The sequence below is a fragment of the Aspergillus multicolor genome (genome assembly GCF_047715735.1).
Source record: "Aspergillus multicolor strain CBS 133.54 unplaced genomic scaffold BDW74scaffold_10, whole genome shotgun sequence".
Classification (NCBI taxonomy): Eukaryota; Fungi; Ascomycota; class Eurotiomycetes; order Eurotiales; family Aspergillaceae; genus Aspergillus; species Aspergillus multicolor.
In genome coordinates, this window is record NW_027395961.1 from 345,790 (window position 1) to 360,108 (window position 14,319).

The 14,319-nt window shown below is 51.1% G+C and overlaps 2 protein-coding genes across 2 annotated transcripts; one reads left to right on the plus strand and one right to left on the minus strand.

The window, feature by feature from the left end:
* Nucleotides 1-1,969: 1,969 nt before the first annotated feature.
* On the minus strand, nt 1,970-5,214 carry BDW74DRAFT_13185 (Kha1p). Its single transcript, XM_073722302.1, has 4 exons — nt 4,843-5,214; nt 4,376-4,792; nt 3,664-4,326; nt 1,970-3,612 (listed from the first exon to the last, which is right to left on the minus strand). Exons 1-4 carry the CDS (start codon nt 4,951-4,953, stop codon nt 2,152-2,154), a joined length of 2,652 nt encoding a protein of 883 aa, XP_073584544.1. The 5' UTR covers nt 4,954-5,214; the 3' UTR covers nt 1,970-2,151.
* A 442-nt stretch (nt 5,215-5,656) lies between these two features.
* Nucleotides 5,657-8,557, plus strand: BDW74DRAFT_13192 (nitrogen permease regulator 3 family protein). Its single transcript, XM_073722305.1, has 2 exons — nt 5,657-6,926; nt 6,980-8,557. The coding sequence occupies exons 1-2, from the start codon at nt 5,876-5,878 to the stop codon at nt 8,371-8,373; spliced, it is 2,445 nt and encodes an 814-aa protein (XP_073584545.1). The 5' UTR covers nt 5,657-5,875; the 3' UTR covers nt 8,374-8,557.
* Nucleotides 8,558-14,319: the final 5,762 nt, after the last annotated feature.

Sequence of the window (14,319 nt, forward strand, 5' to 3'; positions counted from 1 at the left end):
GGCACCGGCAGCTCCGTATCAATCGCCGACGCAAACGGGTGAATCAACTCAGGCCAGGTCTTATCCCAGAGCCAGAGCATGGTCGCGCAGTTCGAGCAGAAGCTCCGCTCCGACGTGCATTTCTCCTCGTCCTTCGTGCCGCGCGCTTTGATGGCGTTGTACTTTCTGCAGGTTGTCCCATTAGCACTGCGTCTCCTGATCGCCGCAACCTGAAAAAGGAACTCGCGAAGGAAACGAAACGTACTTGATCAAATTCTCCCCCTTCTTGATCTTCAGACTATCCGCGATTCCACCGAGGTTGACGCACCCAACATACCCGCCGATCTTGCGGCAGATGCTGCAGGCGCAAAGCTGGTAGGGGACTGGGGTGGATGAATCGAGGGAGAATTCGACGCCGCCGCACTGGCAGCTTCCTTCGAGTTTCCTAGGGTCATTAGTAACTTGCTTGCTCAAGATAATTCGATGTGGTGATGGTGTTGATGCTAAGGGTAAATGTCATTGGGTAGGGATGAGGCTATCCTGGGCGGGATTGCAAGTCTGGAGGTCCTCAAGGTACTTGGGCTGGGGTAGTGAGTGCAGTAACTGGTTGACAAGCTACCCGGGTGGATAACGTACATAGGCATAGGGGTTGCTGAAGTACTATATGCAGATCGATGAGGTCTTGGTGCTTTGAATAGCTTCAATATCGATGGAATTGTTTACTTGGAGTCCAATCTTAAGATGAATAGAGTCGATAACGTCACTATTTTATCTCCAGCTGGAGGCCTCGAACTTTTCTCCCACTCTCATCCCACCGGCTCCGCTGCGTAAGAAAGACCATAGCAAGATGAGGGGTCAATCGACGCAGACCACCGCAATTCTCGTCCCTGATTGGAGCCTGTGACATATATCTGACGTTCTGGCGTTGTACAGGCCTCGGAGGTTTGCATGCAGCAGGGACCAGCATGTTTGCCCTGTTTGACCTGTTTGACTCCGCTCGATACCGATTGTTCTCCGCAGCGGCCTGTATCGCATCTCCGATTCTTAGAATTATTCCACCTTGAACCATCTGGCTTATACTTTGAGCAATATGAGTTTCGGAAGTCCTGGCGGCGGCGCGACGAACAGTAAACCCACGCCGTAAGTGCTCTTGTCCTGCCAGTTCAATTGGAGCCGATTCTATTGAGTTATTCTCCGCGCGCGATATGGTCAGATCAGCTAACTCTTGGTGCACGTCTATAGTCCCGAACGAGGGAGTTTCCCGCTTGATCATGACGGTAGATACCCCTCTAATACCTTCTATCAACTCCCAATACATCCAATGTCATGCGATTCGTGATGCTTGCTTGAATCAACAATTGCGGCCTACCACCTGCCTTCCGACCTACCCTTCCATATACATCTCAGCCGAACCGCACTACCTATCCAAACAAGACCAATTCTGACAAATAAACTCTGTAGGAGAATGCAAACACCTCATCCAAAGCTACCTCAAGTGCCTGAAACTCCAGCGCGGCGTCAACGACGAGGAATGCCGGCGGCTAGCGAAGGGGTATCTGGCCTGCCGGATGGACAAGTACGTTCTATAACCTCACCTTCGTCACTCACCTCTGTTACACTCCTCTGGTGCCGTATGGGTGTTGAGACTGGTATTGACGACTATGTAGGAACCTCATGGCGCCGGACGACTTCAAGAACCTCGGGCTTGTTTTCGAGAAGGATAAGGATGCGGCACAGGCACAGAGTGGGTCGAGTTCGAGCTCATAGCGAGCCAAGTCTTAGGGTCAATTTGATGGCTGGGCTTGATGGTGCATTTTCCTGGTTTGGCGCGCACGCTGCACGCTGCATGATATGGCATGGTGGGTTGGCCGCTCAGCGAGAGCAAGTTGGCTTGTATATTACATGTATATTATGGTTGCATATAATGATGGTTATGATATTTCTACTTTATTTTCCCGGTATTGGTGTAGAGTTTCAATGTGAGTTATTACCAGAGTGAAAAACAATCTGAGTGGGATTAGGTACGAGCTTAGCAGCGCTACGAAAGGAAGTTGAGAATGTATGGCATGGATCAAGGTAGAAGTTAATCATAAATCGTGGGCCAAAAAGGTATCGCTAGCTTATATAGTATCGCTTAAGCAAGATAGTAGACGTAAAAACCGCTCCTTCACGCTAGTTATGGCGGGAAGCAGCCTGCAGAACAAGCACGTTACCGACAGACCTGTGCTCAGTGCGCACCATAGCCTGGGCGACAGCTCCCAACACCCCGCGAGCGTCCAGCCCAACTTCATCAGATGAAGGAGAGTCGATGTCTAGGGTCTGATCCACGTGATTGTTACGTCGCCCGACCACAGTGATGTTGCCTGGTTTAGAGACAGACTGGGTCATTTCATCTTTGACGGCGACAATGGCAGCTTGAACGGCAGCAGCGTTATCCTGCAGGGTGACGCTCTTGAAAACCACACGGGGCGTTAATGTGTCTGGTAGGGATTCACGTAGCGTGGCGAAGAAGACGGCGTCGGACTCTGCCTCAAGACTATTGGACTGTGCACTGGAGGAAGACTCTTGCTGTTTAGGTTGAACAGCAACTCTGCTTGTCTTCGGAGACGCCGTGGGGACATCTATATGGATAATTGTGGCTGTCACCTGGTCGTTTTGCGCCAACTGAAGGACGAACTGAAGCGCGTAACGGTCGTCATCTCCCCCGAAGAATGGCAAAGCAATATGGTGGGAGCGTGTAGCCACGGGGCTAGTCCACACTGCGCTTCCAATGCTCTTGGCGCTGACAGTTCGTTGTAAAGCAGGGCGAGCTTTTGCGTTGCGAGTGTACATACTGCGTTCAATGAGAACGCCGACATTGCAGGAACTCTCATTCAAGATACTCGATACAAAACCGGTATAAGGCCCGTTGGCGAAGCGGTTTCTTTCGTCCATGCCGAGTCCGCCCTGGTGCTCACTTAGAGCACCAGTCTCACTCCATGGTATGAGAAGTAGATCCGTCGAGTCCTCGCGCGTCATGCCAAGCACAGTATCTGCGTATGAATGTTCAGGCACCACGGATACACCGGCCATTATTGAGATATCATGCCACTGGCCAAATGCACGGAAGGTATTAATCACTGGGTCCCACAAGGACTGTTCATCGACCTCGGACACCTTCATCACGCTAGAGTCTCGATCTGTCAATTCCATTAGGCGGATCCCATGGACTTTAAGTGAGGAATCTTCTTGGGTTTCGGTAGCAGACTCCTCCACAGCTGTTTCTGGCGATCTCGAGTCATGTGCCTTCTCCGGGTGGATTTTTGGACTTGGAGACTGGCTTGGACCGAGGAGGGCTGCAAGTGTGCAGATACTGGAAAGACCGTCAAGGCGCAGATAAACGAGGAGCCTGCGAACCTTGTGCGACTGCAATTGTTCTTTGGTAGCAGTGACGCTGTCGTTACGTTCTCTAGGCTGCAGAGGATTTCCGTCCCAATCAATCTCACCTCGCCGCCATCGGTCGACCTTCTCTTGATACCAATTCGGGTAAATATATGTGGTCAATGGAGTCGTCGCAAACGTTGTCACGAGGGCCATGACCACAAAGATCGTGAAGGTTCGATGGCTCAAGATCTCTGCTTGCAATCCGATATTCTAGACATAAAATTAGCAAAGGACTGTAGCCACTGAGATCTTGTTACGTACCAGAACGATGAGTTCTACCAACCCTTTGCAGCTCATGAGCGTGCCAATAGCAAAACTTTCCCGCCAAAGAAGGCCACAAGCTCTTGAAGCAAGGGCTCCACCAGCAACCTTTGCAACGAACGCGATCGATATAACGGCGACCACATAGCCCCATACAATCCCCGTGTCGAGCAAGCCCAAGTTTGTCTGAAGGCCGGAAAGTGTAAAGTACAGTGGCAAAAACAGCGCGGTCACTAAATCCTCGATTTTCTCCGTTAGCTTGATAGCAAATCCTCCTTCATGAGGACACAGTAAGCCTATCAAGAAACCGCCGAAAATGGCGTGGACGCCTATCACTTGGGTAAAGAAAGAAGACGCAAGGGCCAGCAGAATCGTAATGGTAACCACAGATTGGCTTGGGCCTTTCTGTAGGCTTCCGGTGTAGTTTAAAAAACGTAAGAATAATGGGCGGAAGACAACGATCAGGAACGTGACATAACCAGCGCAAACGAGAAACACCCATAGCGCTGTGAGGCCACTTCCGGCATTGACAAGGGCGACGCAGAGGGCGAGTAGAATCCAGCCAATAACGTCGTTGCCGACACCAGCAGACAACACAATGACGCCGACATTTGTCCCAAGAAGTTTCAACTCAGTCAAAATACGGCACAAGACCGGGAATGCCTGGACGATTAGACAAAACAATAAGCGCAAAGATGCGCGGACAACTCACAGTAATAGCCATGGCGATACCAATAAAAAGCATGTATGTACCAAAGTTGATGGGTTTTATGCCCTCTTCGTGTCGGAACTCATGGTATAAACCATACGAAACACCAGCTCCTAAGCCGAAAGGCAGTATCATTCCAGCAGCTGCGACACTGCTAGCCACTCGCCAATTGCTGACAAGGAAGCGCAAGTTGGTTTCTAAGCCGACGAGGAAGAGAAACAAGACTAAACCGACATTTGCAAACAAGTTGAGACTGGGGATTGATGCAGGCGGGAAAATTGATTCGGTGAAATTGGGCACACGGCCCATCACTGAAGGCCCAAGTATAATCCCGGCGATGACTTCCGCAATGACACGAGGCTGACGGATCTTGGATAGTGGCCAATGGAGCAGGCGGCAAAGGACAATGATAATAAAGGCCTACTTTATGGTTAGACGGGATGGACGATTACCGTAAGGAGCATATTGACCTGGATGATGAAGATGACGATCGGATTCTTGGGATCATACTGAGATGGATCTCCGCCCTCAAGAATTCCACCTTGAGGGGGAGCGCGGCTCTCAGTCGAGTTGTCGGCCATGGTTGGTAAGTCAGAAGCGCCTGGCTTCAAAAAGATGCAGCGCCCCTATCATATATAGGGCGCCAGTAAGCACAAGACAAAGACTAGATCAACCCTGGTCGTCGGCAAGCGGACCCCACGTGGTCGGCGTGGAGATAAGTGTCAAGCGAAGGAGTCAATAATGAATCATATTCGAGCCTATCTGCGGGGAAAATCCTTAAAATGTGTGGAGGCCTACAATGTTTGGTTGTAAGGAGGTCGGATGATACGCCGCCGTTTGCGTCATTCTATCCTTGGACCAGAGAGGTTTCTCTGGCAGAGGGCTGGAGAAGAGCGAGCATCTGACCGCTCCCAGCCATACGGCCAGTTCCGGTACCAGCTGGTCCAGCTCGAAAGGCTTGGAGGCTTGGATGGGAGCTGATCAATCCAATCACCGCATTGTTCTAGGCCGAGCCCCATACCAATCGAATTTCGGGCTAAACATGGCGAAGCCCATCCAACCTGCAGCCTATGCTATACTCCGTAGTCTAGAGCATCTTGCACCATGCACTGATAGATTGATGGCGGTTGCGACTGCCATGCTGCAATAAAGCAGAAACGAAGGCGCTGCCAAGTCGTGGGAGGAACAAAGGCTGTCGCATGACTTTTGTTGGACCCCGCATCTTGATACGACCCCCGACTCTTCGGCTTCAGCTGAAACGCTGGGAATAATACAGAGGATGATAATCTGGATCGATGGCCGGTAGTTGGAAGAGAACGCAGAGCCTCTGAAATTGATGTTGTTTTTGGATGGAGCCGGAGGATCTCCGGAGAAGCCAGGGCGACGACGATCGCTGCGGGGAAGCAGTTGGTCCAGCTCCGACCGGGCGCCTGCAGTGCCTCCGTTCAAGCTCCATGCCGACTCCATCCATTCAACGGGGACCAAGTCTATTTTTTCGCCTGGATGTCCTCCATTGCTCGACCCCCGGACCCTTGTCTGGTCGCCGTTGTCCTAATCGCTCGTTCACGTGCTGGTCCTCGCTTCGTGTTCCACTACCCTCCCAAACCGCTCACCGATAACGCCCTGCGACCACCCAAAGCAAGACGTACGTCGCGTTCAAGGAGCAGACAAAGCTCGAAGGGTAACGATTCCACTTCCAGTGATGACAGTCACTCAAGTTCCGACGAAGATGAAGACGAAGCTCAGAGTCAGAGCCATAACCAAAGCGGTCATATCGCAGGGAGCAGAAGATCGAGCAATTTTGGAATTGACGACGCACTCGCGGCTGGGGAAAGCCAGCGGCCTGGGTCAATAACTTCATCCAGAGCTTACTTAAGAAAACGTGGTGCGAACTCAGATGTCGAGAATGATTCCGGCGCTGGTTCGGACAGACAAGAGGACGGATCGAGGGAAACGGACGGTGCAAACCGCGTCCCGTGGGAATCAATACTAGGTCTCCCAACGGACGTATGGGAGAAGCTTCTGAGCCCATCTCGTTCATGGCACAAAAGGCGCTTTGAGCTCGGGATCAACGATCTTGCGTTTGTTGGTTGGCCGGTATTCCTTCGCGAGGATGGGAGTTGGAGAAAGCAAAGACGGAAAAAGAAGAAGAAGAAGCAGCGCGCTGAATGGGAAGGAGGGGAGCTCGGGCATAATGACGCGGCAGAAGACTCTCAGGATGACGGCGACGAAGGTATTGCAGCGTCGACCGAGACCCTGAGTCCATACTCGGCGCTTCATCCCCCAGCTCAACGTTCCTCCACACCTACCAATCGGTCTTCAAAAGTGGCAAGCGACTTATTGGATGCTGATGACAAGGATACGATGACCATGTTCAATGTCGTCTTCGTTCTGGATCCACCTTTGTTGGAATATTCGATGCGTGTCCGGGAAATATACGACAACATCATCAAGAAGTTTACCAAGGCTCTGAAATGGGAACAGTCTCGGACAAACTACGTCTGGAGGGAGTCACAGCACATCTTGAACATCAAAGAGAAAGCAAAAGATAAAAGTGCTGCACCACAACAATGGAATTTGCAACCAAGGCTAATGAGTGTTTTGTAGGGACATCACTGAACAACCTTTACACGGATCTGATCAGCCAGTCGTCTCTTGCGAGAGCGATCTGCACTTTGTATACCAGCATATCAGCTTCGAAGATTGCGTCTGTCACATTGAGCCCCGACGTGTCCATATCTCTCCAGATACCCCCGCTGACTTCAACGCCGTATCTTCCCGGGCCGACTGACCAAGCATACCCAGGGCTCTGGCTTACGACGGCAGATAGTATAAGCCCCGCGGATGACCCAATGACGGACGACAACAGCGCTCCTCATCAAGTATTGGCCAAACACTTTGCCCTGCTACTGCTCGATAATGAGGCAACCATAATAAAAGATGTGGAAGCGGCTGGAGGAGCATTGGCTCCACCACTTGTCCATTACATCCGCTGCTCTAGTCCAACAAAGTCCTTTGTGCAAATCTCACAGATCTCCGGCATGCCTCTTCCCACGATTCAATTTTTAGCCAGTCATCTGGTTTACTGGCGAAGAGCTCGCGCGATCCCTCCCCTCCACCAAAGAGACACTTACATTGTATCTCCGAACTGCGATCTTAGCAAGTTAGAAGTCGCGTCGGCCGCTTATAAACTGGCGTTCCCGACACTTCCCAGCCTGCCTAAGATGTTATCAGCTTTGAGTGGAACACCACGGCCTTATGGAAACTTCATTCCGAGCAAGGACCACAAACCGACGTATTTCGCTATATTAGCATGGCTGCTGCGAGGTGGTTGGGTCACTCAGCTTCGATCTTTCGCCCGAGTGAAAGTATCACCCGAAATCAAGATGGCCGTTGAATTAGCAATTCGACGCGAGGAAGTAGACAAATACTTGAGTAAAGGTAAACCCTCAATGACTACATCGGACAGCGAGATCCCTACCGAAGATGAAGTCGCGGGCAGTGACATAGATGATGGTTCGTCGTCTTCGTCATCTTCGCTCGCAAGCCATGGGAGCGGGGACGAAACACCAATGCCAAACCGCTTCAAAGCGGACACTGGCGTCAATCTATCTCGCTCTCTGCTCGACCAGAATGCATCGCTGACAACATCTTCCCTGATACTCCTACCTCATAAAGTCTCGCCGCTGGAATCTCGATGGCTGGACGAGATTGTGGCACGATTCCATGAAACTGCCGCAGACTTTGTTAGCATTGGGAGCCCTGATGCAGCGGAGGGCAACTCTGCCAGTCCGGGCACTGTGAATTCACTAAAAACCGTCTGGCCAACCTACGTTAAATACTTTAACGGTTATGATGCTCTAGAGAAGATCCCTGTCCGTGAGGGGTTGAAGCGCAAGTTGGTGTCCCAGATACTCATGCGCCTAGGACCTGTTACCGGGCAGTCAGTCACTGATTTCGATCCCAAGGAACAAGTCTTGGTCTCATATAGACATTGGTAGCTGCCTTTATTGAATCATCCTTCAACAACCTCTTTCTTTTTTAAAGGGACCAACACGTGATATATCGGGCCTTTCGGCCGCAGGTGGATTGAGCGACATCCGAACATTCCCGATGTCACTGTAATGCCGAGAACCAGCCCTAACAACAATCGCAAATTCCCATATGAGGCACGCGGGAAATGCCTGTCGATAGATTGTCTACCCTCATTTCCAAAATCTAGTCCTTTTGACTTGACGCTTGACTACCCCTAATCTTAGGACGCTAACTATTCACGTCTACATAACCACGGCATCAGCCCACCACCAGCGTTGGTTAAGGCGATTGGAACCGCTGTTGCGATCATTGCAACGGCACGCGCCGGAAACCTTCACAGGTGACGGAATGAGGCGGTTGTCACGTGCTCCTCATTGCAGGCCGAGGAGTTTCTATCCTGGGCACCGGTGAATCTATGATCGGCAGAGTTGTTCGATCTTGATATTTGCGATTTTATAGTTCTTGTTAACCTCGAACAACGCCTCGATTGCGCAGTTCGACTTTGAGAGTCGAAATAAAGCATGTGGATCCGCATCGGGGGTGCCAAGCAACGAAGATGGCATGATTTGGAGAAATTGGAATGAACCGGATAACTACAATTACTCCAAGTCACGGTCAGCGAGGAGGGCTTGCAGTGCGACTCTTTATGATCTCTATATATTGCGCTTTGAAACATATGACAAGCCTAGAACGAGGAAAGGACAGCCAGACCAGGATCTTACCCCTCCAATCCCCGTACCTAGTCGGTCATACTCCGCACTCAGTGCAAAACGGCAGCGGTTCATGGGGAATCGGGGACATGCATGCTGAATTGCTTCAGGCAAGTAGTCTGCAGGGAAGGGCATCAATTCTGCGCGGAGTACGGAGTAGCACTGTGCGTACCTAACTGGAATCCCGGAAACTCTCATACCTAGCTAGAAACGGTAACCGCACCCTGGCACCTTTTATTCCGCATGACTAGGTATTTCTTTTATTGTGGATTACGAGGGGTATAAGAGTAATACTCTCTCAGATGTCTACAGTTAAGCCATATGTACAATGCTGCCTGAACCTGTTATACTGATTTTGAGAATTCTTGCGTTCTTTCTGCTTGGGCCATGAGCTGTCCTGAACAGTTTTGAGGACCTCAGAGACAGATTTAGATACCACGGATCGGATGTAACTAATGACTATTGCCGCCTATTTCATCCGCTCCGAGACAAGACCAGGATAGAAAGGACGCCGGGATTACTCAAAAGACAGGAAATGGCGGGGTTTGGTGAACAACCCAAACGAACAATGACGCCGAATTGGGGAAGGACGAAGTATAGACTTTTAGGAACAATCGTCTTGTAAGATCCAATCATTGCAAGTAATGGCGAGCCGTCAGAAGGACAGAGCAGAGCCGTACTCTGTAGCCATATCAATTCCTTCATTTTGGAAGCCATAGTAACCATCGGCTCATACCCGCAACCCACAGAAGCCCTGAAGCCCACTATGGTGAATGTGCGGGTGTCCGGAGCCAACAGCAATAAATCATAATTTTTTTTCCAGTTTCAAACGCGGAAGGCATCGAGGAAGAACACTTTTTCCCCTACCAATTTTTTTCAGGCGGGCTCTGCGTAGAATTCCTTTTTCCCTTTACTGCTGTCGGCGTTTCTTCCACGGCCCCCCAGCGGAGACTGAGACTGCGCATTGATTGGGATTATTCTTAGGTATTTTCTTCCCTCACTGTGTGCGCCTTGCTACTCTCCCTCCTCTCTTTTTTTCCCTCACCTCACCTTGTCATTTTCCCCTCTTCATCCCCCTCAGTTCCCTCCGCGTCTACCTTCCTGGCACTTTCGCTTGTCTTCAACACCCCGTCTGCTCGTTGGACGCTTGTGTTGTTGTACCCACGCCGTGCCCATTCCTCAGTGTGCCGCAGCCGCATCTCCCCTTCGCACCCGTCCTGTAACTGCATCTACCGGGCCATTTTCTCTTGCTTTCTTCTTCCTCTTCTCTATATTGGGAAGGGTACATTGATCGTTTGGTCACTCTGGAATCCATTTCTTCTCCGCACGAGTTCTTCCTGGAACTTTTTTCTAGCGCGACCCAACTTTTTTTTCCGTCTCCCGTCCTTGAAATTTCCTATCGAAGAAGTTCGGTACTTCACCTCTGCTGAATATTCACTAACCGTTGCCACGTGAAAGTCGCGACTCTCACACTACTCAAGGGGCGACTGAATTCCATCGTCATCAGACGTGCATTATACCAAATCGTGAGTTTTCTACCGTTGAATTGTTCGAGTGCGAAGTCCGCAGCGATCCTAGATTCGACCACGGACCGAACGCCGAACCGACGTGATTTTAGCTGGGTTCTAAGACATTCAATCATTTTAGCTACGAATTGCTCCGTGCGCCGCGGTAGAATAGTGACAACCTTCTACGTTGAGCGAGTACCTCGAATACTTTCAGCATCCCTCACCTCGTGTGCCTTTTCCGAATTATCGCTCGTCCTGATTCTGCGACTCCCGGCTTATCATCCCTCGTCGTGATTCTACCGATGCGATTTGCGTGAAACACTGGTCCATTCAGGAAACAAGCGTAGTCGGATTTGACAATTATCATTTCGAGGACCTTGCTAGAGTGAACCCTCGTCCCTTCTATTTCGCTCTCATCGGCTTGACAAGCATCTCCGGATCCTATAACAAAGAGAGAGTTTCCGCAACGGGAGGTTGCATCTTGGTGGGACTTTAGAGGGCGAACATTGGTTGTTCTGATTTCCATCAGTGTCAGGACCGCTTATACATTTCTTGTGGTTGCCTAGGGTGGTCTGTTCTCTGGTAGAACTGTTCTCCCAATTTTCTAGCACGGATATCCCTACTTCTTTCTTCGAACATAACGCAAAGAAATATGGCCACCGCATTTTCTTACGCTCAGGCCGCAAAAGGCGTTGTTTCAACGCAGCCATCCAAGACACCGTTTGAGTCGACTACGCCAGTGTCAAAGTCGGACGAGCAGACCTCGGAAAGCTTGCAGACTAGCGCAGACGTTGAGACCCCAAAGACAGAAGTGGCCGCTGATGTCGATAGCACAAACGAAAAGGAAGTGAGCGAGCCCAAGACGGAGGCTTCCGAAACTGCTTCACCTAACGCCGCTACCGCGCAAACACCCGAGGCCTCAAAAGAGAGTGAGAAGTCTAGTGCTACAAATGGCACTTCGGAGTCTACCTGGGATAAGCAATCTCAAACTTCAGGGTCGGACAAAGAGAACGCTGGCGCGGAAGGCACTGAGGGAAAGTCTTCCGAGAAGAAGAAGGAAAAGCCCTCGCCTAAAGAGCTTAAACCTGCCGCTCTCCCCGCGGTGAACATCTGGCAACAAAGAAAGGAGGCGCAGGAGGCCAAGGTCAAAGCTAACCCAATTTCCAACGCCGCCACCAAGGTTTCCAAGCCTACATCCGAAACTTCTTCTGCATCTGAGGATAGCCAGGAACAGCCGAAGGCTGGATCCAAAAAGAAGGGTAGTGATTCGTCGAAGAAGGGTGACGCCGTTAAGGGACAGGAGAGCGCACCCGTTCCTCCGGTTGCAGATGCTGCTTTGTGGCCTACTCCCCAGGGCGCCCAGGGCGAGGAGAAAAAGAAGGCATACGAAAAGTCCGAGAAGACTGAGAAGAGCCCAGTGATTCGTCCCCATGGCAAGGAAAAGTGGACACCGGTTCCTTACGTTCCGACTGCGGTCTTCAACACGCCTCTACCTTCCGCTGCGCGTAGGGGTGGGAGAAGCGCGCGCGGTGGACGAGACACCACTCGCAATGGATCCCACGGCGCCGGAGCTCCTGACAAGAACTCTTCTGGCCAAGCAACCCCGGCCAAGCAAACCGCGGCTGGAGACCGAGGTAGGAATGAGTCCAACTCTACTCGTGCAAACTCACTGCCCGCGCCATCACGACGCTCAAATAGCGCCGACAACGGTTCTACAGATGTCCGCAAATCACAGGTGCCTGACCGGACGCGTGGTCCCAAGGGATTAGACAACGGCAATACCACTGGTGGTAAGCAGGTCAATGGCGAGGCTTTCACTAGACATGCCAAGCCCTTCCCCAAGAACCATGAAGGTTTCCAGAAGGGAGGTGATTTTGCTAAGAACCCCAACCTCTCAGTGGATACCCACAACGGAGCACGCTCCGGGCCTAATGAACGTCGTTTCGAGAATGGGCCGAAATCCGCGGACTTCTCCAGCTTGCATTCCGATCGCAAGGATCGAGAGTTCACCCGGGAACCCCGTGCTGAGAGGGGTAGGGGCTCGCACCGTGGACGAGGTGGTGGCCATGCCGGGTACAATGGCGCCCAGACGTCACATTTCCCCAACAACCACATGACTCCCCAGAGCTACATGCACCCCAAGTCGTTCGGCTACAATGACCGCCGAGGTCCCCAACAACATGGCCTGGCCAATGGCTCTCGCGGCCATGCCATGACCATGCGGTCCCCTTCATTACCGAACTCTTCCTCGATGTACAACATGTATCCATCCTTCCCCACCGACATTAACCCCATGTATGGCTACCAACCGGTGCAGCCTGGTCCTATGTCGGCGGTGCCGTTCCAGCCGTACATGGAATCGTGGTCCGTGATGAGCATGATCACTCTGCAACTGGATTACTACTTCTCGGTTGATAACCTGTGCAAGGACATCTACCTGCGCAAACATATGGATTCTCAAGGATTCGTTGCATTGAACTTCATTGCCAACTTTAAGCGAGTCAAGCAACTGTCCGAGGACTTCGAGCTACTGCGCCATGCCTCGCGCCAATTGAAGGCTGCTGAATGCTTCGTGGGTGACGATGGTGTTGACAGGTTGCGGCCGAGGGAGAGGTGGGAGCAATGGGTCCTCCCCATGGAGCAGCGTGATTCGTCCGCTCAAAATACCGGCCCCGTCCCCTCTACTAGTCAGAAGGAGACTACCGTGACTCAGAGCCAACTAGACGGGGCTACGAATGGCTTTGTCCCAAAGTCGGCATTATCCAATGGTACTGCACCTTCAAAGACAGCCCTGTCCTCTGCTGCCCCAGAGTTCTCCCCGTCTAACGGTGTCCACACTGGAACCGAGGTATCGAACGTGAGACTATCCCTGTTCTAAGTTCATGATCGTTGATGGTTGCTGACTTTTTTTCAGTAAGAATCCCTACTGCCATCATGTTCCGGAGCTTATCTCCCCTTTTTTGAGTGAGCGAGTTTGCACATTTCCCTCAGTCACAGCGTGACAGTGGATTTCATTTCATATGAGTGTCGACGAAGTACATGACTACTTACTACGGTGGCCACGATACGAATCTCAGTCCTGATGGTCACATTTTTTGGTCCAATCTCGATGCGCAAATGTACAATGAATTTAAGAGTCTAGCGTTTTATGACCCTAGCACGAATCATCGGCAACGGTTTCTTCAGATATTGTCCACTTCACAGTGCTTTTTGGTTGAGCAACATGGTCTATTCCGGCTGAGGTCAGCCCAACCCTGTCAGGGACGGACGGTGTTATGTTTGCGCGCAATATGGACACGGAGCTCCTTTCCCTGCGGCCTTGTTTGCTTGGAAAAGTGTCCTGAACCCCGGAGCCCTTGAAGTCGCTGAAAAGTTTGACTACCTTCTGAATGCTAGCTTGAGAGCCGGGCTGCAAAAGTGATTTCTTTCTGTTTTCTCCCATTTACCTTTTTTGATGTTTTTCTTGCGGCTTTTCATCCATCATGACTTGCATTACTAATTGTCAACTTATGCATCTATCTGTCAAATGACGGGTGACATCTATTCCAGCGAAGTGGTTGACACATGTTATGTTCACGTTCAGAGTATCGGCTTGTTGTTCGTCCTTTTATTCATTTTTCGCTTCCCGGTTTGAAAAATCCCAGGAGTCCGGACATGTTTTTGCTGGGCCAGTATCTCCCATCATCGAATCTTG

What these genes read in the sequence shown, in the direction of transcription:
- BDW74DRAFT_13185 (XM_073722302.1), bottom strand. Translation starts at nt 4,953, where the DNA reads ATGGCCGACAACTCGACTGAGAGCCGCGCTCCCCCTCAAGGTGGAATT. An exon ending in GTATCGCCATGGCTATTACT is followed by an intron (nt 4,327 to 4,375) that starts GTGAGTTGTCCG and finishes CTAATCGTCCAG; the next exon opens with GCATTCCCGGTCTTGTGCCG. An exon ending in TGGTAGAACTCATCGTTCTG is followed by an intron (nt 3,613 to 3,663) that starts GTACGTAACAAG and finishes TTTTATGTCTAG; the next exon opens with AATATCGGATTGCAAGCAGA.
- BDW74DRAFT_13192 (XM_073722305.1), top strand. Translation starts at nt 5,876, where the DNA reads ATGTCCTCCATTGCTCGACCCCCGGACCCTTGTCTGGTCGCCGTTGTC. An exon ending in AGAGAAAGCAAAAGATAAAA is followed by an intron (nt 6,927 to 6,979) that starts GTGCTGCACCAC and finishes AGTGTTTTGTAG; the next exon opens with GGACATCACTGAACAACCTT.